The sequence below is a fragment of the Megalobrama amblycephala genome, linkage group LG9 (genome assembly GCF_018812025.1).
Source record: "Megalobrama amblycephala isolate DHTTF-2021 linkage group LG9, ASM1881202v1, whole genome shotgun sequence".
In the NCBI taxonomy this organism is placed as follows: Eukaryota; Metazoa; Chordata; class Actinopteri; order Cypriniformes; family Xenocyprididae; genus Megalobrama; species Megalobrama amblycephala.
This window is the reverse complement of record NC_063052.1, coordinates 22128148-22138174: the sequence shown is the minus strand read 5'-3', so window position 1 is coordinate 22138174 and position 10027 is coordinate 22128148. Positions and strand designations below refer to the sequence as shown.

Here is a 10027-nt window from a genome sequence, read left to right as displayed (position 1 = left end):
GTAAATCCTCTGCTCATCATCTCACTTCCACTGACCTTTAATTCTGCATCTTCAGTTTCTATCCGTATGTAAACTCCTCCTCTCTGACTTTTGACATTGGCCTGCTGCTTCAATCATTTCTTCTAAGTTTAGTAATCGTACTTTCCCATACACAACTGCCCACATTTCGATCGCTCTTTCCTTTCCATCGCCTCAACTCTGATTTAATCTGTAGGTGGATACGCACACAAATCTGCTTTCTTGGTGCCTGAATGTTGTCTTTGTTATCTGCTGTATCAGGTCCCATCTGTATCATTCCACCATGTTGGAGCATATGTCTCGCAGGAATCGGTCCTTGCTGTCTCTCACGCTGACCTCTCTGGCCCTAGCGCTGTCTGTGCTGGCCTTCTGCACCTCATATTGGTGCGAGGGCACGCATAAAGTGGTCAAACCTCTCTGTCTGTCGCCTGTCAAAATGAAGAACTGTGGACAGAACAACAGTCAGCCTTACACAATTGGTAAGGATGCGCTACACTGGAAAACAATTTTAACCCAACTTCTACTTTAAAGGGTTAGTTCACCCAAAAATTAAAATTCTGTCATTTATTACTTACCCTCATGCCGTTCCACACCCATAAGACCTTCGTTAATCTTCCGAACAAGATCCATAAAGGTACTAAAAACATATTTAAATCGGTTCATGTGAGTACAGTGGTTCAATATTAATATTATAGAGCGACGAGAATATTTTTGGAGCGCCAAAAAAAAAAAAAAAATAACGACTTATTTAGTGATGGCCGATTTCAAAACACTGCTTCATGAAGCATCGGAGCATAAATGAATCAGTGTGTCGAATCATGATTCAGATCGCGTGTCAAACTGCCAACGGCTGAAATCACGTGACTTTGGCGCTCCGAACAGCAGATTCGACACACTGATTCATCTGTGCTCCGATGCTTCCTGAAGCATTGTTTTGAAATCGGCCATCACTAAATAAGTCGTTATTTAGTTTTTTTGGCGCTCTAAAAATATTCTCGTAGCTTTATAATATTAATATTGAACCACTGTACTCCCATGAACCGATTTAAATATGTACCTTAAAGTACCTTTATGGATCTTGAGAGAGGAAGTGTCCATTGCTCCCTATGGAAGCCTCACGAAGCTATCGGATTTCAACTAAAATATCTTAATTTGTGTTCCGAAAAAATTAACGAAGGTCTTACGGGTGTGGAACGGCATGAGGGTAAGTAATAAATGACAGAATTTTCATTTTTGGGTGAACTAACCCTTTAACTATTGCATTACATTTTTAAGTAATCAAAGTGGTACCAATAGTTGCAACCTGATTCGTTGCACATTTCTTAACACTTTGAATTTAATTGTAATTAATAAAATCATGAGAAATCATTGTAAAGATTTTTGTAGATCATTGTAAAGTTAAACACATGTACCTGTCCTTTACTTATACTCAACAAACTCAAATTATTCATACTTCTGACAAAAGAAAAACATGATGTGCATCTTTATCTGACAAACCAGTCAACAACACTCATCTACGTTTAGTTTAGATTCACACACACAAAAATGGACCCGTCACAGCCTTTTGTTCAGGAATCAGACTACACTGGCTGCGCTATATGTGTTTGATTCAATAAAAACAACTCATAAGAGCCATTCGTTCTGGAATCAGATCTATCTGTTCTCGCTGTATGGTTTGATTCACTAAAAAGAATCGGCTCATTCAAGAATTGGACTACACTTGGTTGCGCTCAAAGGAGCTGATTCGCTACCGTAGAACCATAGATTCATTGAAAACTGATTAATTCAAAAGAAATGTAGATTCATTTACGGTGTTGAATTGGTATTTTAGTATGATATTGTATCCGCATTGGTGGAATGCACTTGCGAGAACCTGTAATGGAACCAAATGACAGTATTTGTTTAATGAAACAGGTTGCGAATAAGCTCACAGTCCTAGTCATTGCATTGGCTAACATTGCTAAGAAGCGTAAAGAGTGCAATCTCTTGTGTTTACATACCAGATGTGTTCTTTTATAACACTACCACAGTACAAATCGCCATAATCTCCTGAAAAATAACCTACTGCACTTTCAAACTGTAAAGATCAGAGATTTACAGGTCAGTATTTGCTGTAGTGTAATCTTTCAGGTCAAATCTCTACAAATCTAATAGATCATTTTAACCCCTTTTACACTTAGGGAGATTTATAACTACATCTAAATGTTATGGGGGATTCAAAATGAAAGGTTTTCTTTCAGATTAGGTGAACACTGAATTATTTACATGATTATAAAAGAAATCAACATGGCCGTCAGTGTCATTGCACACTTCTAGTCAATAGCAAAAATTATGGTGTGTGTATAATTGCATAGAATAGATTTGAAGCAGTCAGTCTCTTTTTATTCATCAATGTTTTTTTCATTCTCTATATCCACAGAGGTCCCAACAGCAGATCCTAAGAAACCAGATTCCAATGCGACAATGTCCCCAAATCAGAAGGAGGAACTGGACCGAATGAGAGCCAAAAAGCTGGCAAATGCAGTCCACTACATCTGGGAGACGGGAGAAGACAAATACATGCAGCGTTACTTTCACACTGGCTTCTGGTTGTCTTGTGAGAAACACAATGACGGTGATGGTGAGGGCTAATGCTTTTGCACTACTCTTTTGGACTGGGGTCTTTTAAAGGTGCCATCGAACGTTTTTTTACAAGATGTAATATAAGTCTAAGGTGTCCCCTGAATGTGTCTGTGAAGTTGCAGCTCAAAATACCCCATAGATCTTTTTTTTATTAATTTTTTTTAACTGCCTATTTTGAGGCATAATTAGAAATGCGCCGATTCAGGCTGCGGCCCCTTTAATTGCTCGCGCTCTCCGCCCCCTCCCGAGCTCTCGACACATAAACTCATATCATTGCATAAACAAAGCTCACACAGCTAATATAACCCTCAAAATGGATCTTTACAAAGAGTTCGTCATGCAGCATCTCTAATCGCGTAAGTATAGTATTTATTTGGATGTTTACATTTGATTCTGAATGAGTTTGATAGTGCTCCGTGGCTAACGGCTAATGCTACACTGTTGAGAGATTTCTAAAGAATGAAGTTGTGTTTATGCATTATACAGACTGCAAGTGTTTAAAAATTAAAATAATTTTGTAATTATTCTTACTCTCTTGTCTCCGTGAATACAGTAAGAAACAATGGTAACTTTAACCACATTTAACAGTACATTAGCAACATGCTAACAAAACATTTAGAAAGACAATTTACAAACATCACTAAAAATATCATGTAATCATGGATCATGTCAGTTATTATCGCTCCATCTGCCATTTTTCGCTATTGTCCTTGCTTGCTTACCTAGTCTGATGATTCAGCTGTGCACAGTTCCAGACATTAATACTGGCTGCCCTTGTGTAATGGCTTGAACATGGGCTGGTATAGGCAAATATTGGGGGCGTAAACCCCGACTGTTACGTAACAGTCTGTGTTATGTTGAGATTCGCCTGTTCTTCGAAGGTCTTTTAAACAAATGAGATTTACATAAGAAGGAGGAAACAATGGAGTTTGAGACTCACTGTATGTCATTTCCATGTAACAAACTCTTGTTATTTAACTATGCCGAGGTAAATTCAATTTTCAATTCGATGGCACCTTTAATGTTCTTCATATAAAATTCCAATTAATGGAGTCCACTTTGAGTCCAAATGAGTAAAAAACAATTAACACATAGAATAACTGTCCTGATTTAGTCCCTTTGAACATCTGTTTCCTGTTGTGGCCTTTCTTTGCTCTCATTTATCCGCCATGGGGGTCACCCAAGTTCTCAACATCTGCTACAACAGGACAGTCTTACACAACTCAAGTTTCTTAAGTTACATAATATGCATCACTGTTTTAAATGTGATAGATAGATAGATAGATAGATAGATAGATAGATAGATAGATAGATAGATAGATAGATAGATAGATAGATAGATAGATAGATAGATAGATAGATAGATAGATAGATAGATAGATAGATAGATAGATAGATAGATAGATAGATAGATGGATGGATGGATGGATGGATGGATGGATGGATCACCAAGAAAAAGTCTGTGCTTATTCTTCACAGGTGAGAAATGTCGGAGCTTCATTGAACTGACCCCTGGAGAAACACAAGGTGAGATGTTTATGAGGTATACATGTAGAAAAACTAAAATTTACATAAAATAGCTAATTTCTGTTTCTGTTTTATGTCCTGTAGGAGTTCTGTGGCTCTCAGTCATATCAGAGTTCGCATACATCAGCCTCCTGGCGATGGGCTTCCTTCTGATGTGGGTGGAATTGCTGCTCCTGTGTCTGAATAAGGAAATGTATGCGCTCAAGATCAATGCTTTTGCTGCCATCTGCACTGTGCTGTCTGGTGAGTTTCTGAGAGCTTTGGGAAAAAATATGGTTCCTAATCAGTATGCAGCAGAGACAAACAGGGAGAACAATATCTTTTCTACATTTTAGGTTTGATGGGAATGGTGGCACATATGATGTATACAACAGTATTCCAGATGACTGTCAGCATCGGGCCCAAAGACTGGAGACCACAGACCTGGGACTACGGCTGGTCATTTGCGTAAGTCTCCATCTTTCTCATGTGCATCTTTTTATTCTACTTTTATTCTACTCTCCCCTTCTCTAAATGTGCTTTTCTTTTTTTCTATCAAATACCTGCAATATACAATTTCATAACTTTAATAATTTATATACACTGTCCGTCCAAAAAAAAAAAAAAAAGGCTCTGTTTGGATTTTAATAGGCAAATACTTAAGAGTCTATGGATGGATCATTTCTACAGTGATTATTATGTTTCTAGCATGTTATATATTTGGTAATGGTTCTTTTAAACCTAAAAGATGGAGTGTGCAGCTTTTAATTTCTTAAGCAACCATGTAGGAAGACAAATCATGGCCATATTCCAGGATGATTCATCAGGCTCAAATTGTGAAAAAATATTTGGGAGAGAGCATGAAGAATCCTATGAATTGGAACCTCTGAGCCCTGACCTAAATTTCATTGAAAGTCTTTGGGATGTGCTGGAGGAGACTTTACAGAGTGCTCGACTCTTGCATTGTCAATACAAGATCTTGACCAAAAATTGATGCACCTCTTTTTGTAGATAAATGTTGTGATGTTATTCCCATCAAGATGCATACATTTTTGGTCAAGATCTTGTTTCTTATATTTCTAATAAATGCTGTTCTGTTTGAACTTTCTAATTAAAAAATCTTGAAAAAAAAATGTAACCACAAAAATATCAAGCTGTTTCCAACATTGATAATAATAAGAAATGTTTTCATGAGCAGCAAATCAGCATATTAGAATGATTTCTGAAGGATCATGTGACACTGAAGACTGGAGTAATGATGCTGAAAATTTAGGAATAAATTGCATTTAAAATTATATTCAAATAATACAGTTATTTTCAATTGTAATAATATTTCACGTTTTTTTTACTGTATTTTTGATCACATAAATGCATCCTTGGTGAGCATAAGATATCTCTTTCAAAAAAAAAAAAAAAAAAAAATATATATATATATATATATATACACATACAGTACAGTCCAAAAGTTTGGAACCACTACGATTTTTAATGTTTTTAAAAGAAGTTTCGTCTGCTCACCAAGGCTACATTTATTTAATTAAAAATACAGTAAAAAACAGTAATATTGTGAAATATTATTACAATTTAAAATAACTGTGTAATATTTAAATATATTTGACAAAGTAATTTATTCCTGTGATGCAAAGCTGAATTTTCAGCATCGTTACTCCAGTCTTCAGTGTCACATGATCCTTCAGAAATCATTCTAATATGCTGATTTGCTGCTCAAGAAACATTTATGATTATTTTCAATGTTGAAAACAGTTGTGTACTTTTTTTTTCAGGATTCCTTGATAAATAGAAAGTTCAAAAGAACAGCATTTATCTGAAATACAAAGCTTCTGTAGCATTATACACTACCGTTCAAAAGTTTGGGGTCAGTAAGAATTTTTATTTTTATTTTTTTGAAAAGAAATTAAAGAAATGAATACTTTTATTCATTAAATCAATCAAAAGTGGCAGTAAAGACATTTATAATGTTACAAAAGATTAGATTTCAGATAAACACTGTTCTTTTGAACTTTCTATTCATCAAATAATCCTGAAAAAAAATATTGTACACAAATATTTTGTACAATTGTACACATTAAATGTTTCTTGAGCAGCAGATCAGCATATTAGAATGATTTCTGAAGGATCATGTGACACTGAAGACTGGAGTAATGATATTGAAAATTCAGCTTTGCCATCACAGGAATAAATTACTTTGTGAAATATATTCAAATAGAAAACAGTTATTTTAAATTGTAATAATATTTCACAATATTACTGTTGTTACTTTTTTTTAATTAAATAAATGTAGCCTTGGTGAGCAGACGAAACTTCTTTTAAAAACATTAAAAATCTTAGTGGTTCCAAACCTTTGGACTGTGTATATATTAGGGCTGTAACGATATGCGATATGAAACCGAAATCGCGATATGCAGGTCCACGAACCTGTATCGCGATGTGAGAAGGCAGAATCGCGACACACCCCTTCCAACTCCCAGAGTTATCCTTCCTGTCCAGATCCAATGCTACCACATTTTTAAATTACTATAAGTATTAGGGGTGTAACGATTTATCGTAGATGGTGTGTCTTAATGAGCTTTCTAGTTCAGTAAGTGTTTCGGGCACACATTGAATCTTGCAAGGTTTAAACGTTTCTCATGTCAGTCTCTTGCATGGTCGCGTGAGAAAAGTCGTGGCTTTCTTTCACCGCAGTGCACAGCAACAGCTGTGCTCACAGAAAAGCAAAAGACGCTTGCGATGCTTTGCTTTAAGAAGTTCTGTGGGCCCGTTCACATATTGCGTCTTTTCCGCGTGCAAGTCAGTTATTATTTTCAAATGTAGCTGCGCGGCAGGCGCGCTCATAATTGGATCAACGCGGTCGCGACGCGCATGCAATTCCCAACTTCTCAGAATGCCGCAAGCGCACCGCAGGTCGTGTGACAAGAATCAACCGATCAGCTATGGCCTTTCCGTAACAAAACATCAAAAGCTCAGCCGAACAGCTGATCATAGCTGTACATGGTGGTTTTTATATCTTATCTCCATCAATATATCTCGTAGTAAAACTAATGCAAGGGCTAGAAATCATTTATCCTTTGCAGAAACATCCTGATCCTCTTGGAGAGCTCAGTTCATGGTTGCATAGCAACGACCGACGCCACAGGAGCGCAAGCGCTTTGGAAAGAAGGAGAAGCGGTGCAGCCGCGCCTTCCACGCGCTTTTAGACGCGATATGTGAACGGCCCCTATTCATAATTCTAAGTTCATGTTAAATTTAACATTTTTTTTCAGTGACAGACAGCCCTATTCAACTGTTAATTTGAATACAGAAGGTTTTTATTAAAATTTTATATTTATTTATTTTATTGAAATGTGATCTTGTATGTACAACAAGGAAAATTATTTGTTGTTAATTAATTATTAGTTTTTTTAATAAATCTTGTTTGAATTTCAGTTTCATTTTGTTCAAAATATCGTGATACGTATCGTATCGTGAACTCCGTATCGAGATACGTATCGTATCGTGACCTGAGCGTATCGTTACACCCCTAGTATATATATATATATATATATATATATATATATATATATATATAATATGGAATATGTATATATGGAACAGCATTAAATTACAAATCATCATTTAAAAAAATTATATTTTGTCACTTAAGTTTCCACTTGTGCTCCTTCACAGCATGGCGTGGATCTCCTTCAGCTGTTGCATGGCAGCAGCTGTATTCACCCTGAACTCTTACACCAAAACTCTGATTGAGAATAAGCACCGTGCCCGGATCCGTCTGGAGGAGTCCCGTGCCGCCAGCCACGCGCCGCCTTATGATGAGGTCATCACGACCGGTGGTGGGAGCCTCTACTCTGTCAGCCGACTTGTTCAGCAATGCCAGAAGGGTGCATTTATTGACACTGTGTGGACCCCCAGGGAGGAAGGGTCTTGTGGGGGTATGGTGGGGGTGAAAAGTCCTCATGGACTGGTACTAGTGGGGGGGTGCAGGAGAGAGGGATGCGAGGACTGCGAGAGAGAAATGGATGAGATGGAAGATGTATTAGAGAGGGAAGGGAATGATGAAATGTGCTGAGGAGACGTGGACGGCACGCGATAATAAGGTCTGGATCTGATGAAAAGGACATTTGCACAGAAGAACGCCCAAATAAACCGCAGGAAGTCCTTCATCATTAGCAGCATCGGTGATCAAGTTTACATGCATATAATTTTCTAATGAAGATCCATACTTTGATTAAGCCTTTATTCTGAAAAATACGTTTACATGCTTTGCAGCTATTTAAATATTCCTGTATTCAAATCAGCATATTTTGAATAAACACACGTGGAGGTTCTTTCCCTGTTAGATGCTCTTGGCATTTATTCTGATGCACTGAGTAATTTTGGACTGTAATTTAAGCATTAAATGTCATACAGTTGCACATAAGAGTGGGACCCTGTGTGTCAATTGCAAAATGTAGCTCATTATGTTTCTTTTACTCTTTGTAAAACATTAGTAAAGCATCTTTCTTCATTAGTTTGTGTTGGGGAAAGTTACTTTTAAAAATAATGCATTACAATATTGCGTTACTTTGTAAAAAAAAGTAACTAATTAATATTACTTAGTTTCTTTTTATGAAAAAAAATGCGTTGCCATTCTGGATTAAAGAAGAATAGGATTCAGGAGAAGGAAGTTCAGAAGGGATACACCAATGGTCAGAAGTGAGGCAAAATTTCACAATAAAATAGTAAATTAATTTGCTACTTATCAGATTGTGTTTTATTAATGACTACACCTACCCCAACCCTAAACCTACCCTTACAATAATGCAAATACAGTAATTAAATGACCCAATATTAATGTGTGCATGCCCAGTGTCCATTGCTGTATCCCTTCTAGTCTTTACCCTCCTATTTCTAAATCTATAGTCATTTTTGCTTATTAGTATGGTTGAATTAGATCATTGAAGGTCAGCAGCAAAGAACATTAATAAAGTGAGATTAAATACATAAAGTATATCTGTGTAAGTTTAATAGGCCTATAGTTAATTATTACAGGTTTGTGTAAAATTCTGAGATTGCATTTCACTGATTTTATAAATTTTTTGAGGAATACTGAATGTTTTCGTGCAAGTGAGATGAGTAAAATGCATGTCCACATTTAGTCTAGAAACAATAAGGCCCGTTCACACCAAGAACGATAACTCAAGATAACAATAAAGATATTTCTAAAAATCATTGATTTCACACCACAGCTATAATGATATAGAGAAAATGGGATCACTTTCTGAACATTTTTTTCCCCAGCCGTTAAACGATAAATCACTGACAGCCAATCAGAATCCATTATAATTTTAGGTTTCGTTTAAAATGGCAGACGACATTGAGGAGAAGTTCCAGAAAAAGCCACCACCACTGTTTGACAAGTCAAACCCCCTTTTCAAGGATACTCTAAAGAAAATGGATATATGGAAAAGTTAAGTCGTGATGTAAGGGGCCGTTCACACAGAACGCGTTTTTCTATTCCAATGCGCTACTTTCCCATTGTTTTTCTATGTAAACACGCGCTTGACAGACGTGCATGACCGTTACGCTCGCGTCTCGCGTCTTTTGCAGCGCCTCACACATGAGCGCCGCGTTTTTAAGACGCCGTGTCAAGTTAAAAGAATTTCAACTTTTACACGCAGCGCCACTCATCAATGTCAGTTCCAAAACAGTGCACCAATCAGAAGAACTCGGAGGCGGGGCAAGCGTTGCGAGTTGGCATGACAACTGTTTTATATAATGGAAACATGGCGGAGGATGCGCTCATTATTATCTTATTTTCTTTTTTTCCATGTCAAAACTTGTATCTGTAAATTCTGCAGTTTGCCTATTTCTATTATTTCCGTTA

At 36.8% G+C, this 10027-nt stretch overlaps 1 protein-coding gene across 3 annotated transcripts; it reads left to right on the top strand.

Moving 5' to 3' along the window:
* The first annotated feature begins 226 nt into the window (after positions 1–226).
* On the top strand, positions 227–8671 carry si:ch211-232m10.6 (uncharacterized protein LOC572203 homolog). Of its 3 annotated transcripts, none has more exons than XM_048202117.1 (6): positions 227–497; positions 2438–2638; positions 4120–4167; positions 4252–4410; positions 4503–4614; positions 7831–8671. In XM_048202117.1, the coding sequence occupies exons 1-6, from the start codon at positions 302–304 to the stop codon at positions 8228–8230; spliced, it is 1116 nt and encodes a 371-aa protein (XP_048058074.1). In that variant the 5' UTR covers positions 227–301; the 3' UTR covers positions 8231–8671. The 3 variants fall into 3 exon arrangements, with proteins under 3 accessions (XP_048058074.1, XP_048058076.1, XP_048058075.1); XM_048202119.1 differs by lacking the exon at positions 227–497 and adding an exon at positions 1174–1222; XM_048202118.1 differs by lacking the exon at positions 227–497 and adding an exon at positions 1716–2118.
* The last annotated feature ends 1356 nt before the right edge of the window (positions 8672–10027 follow it).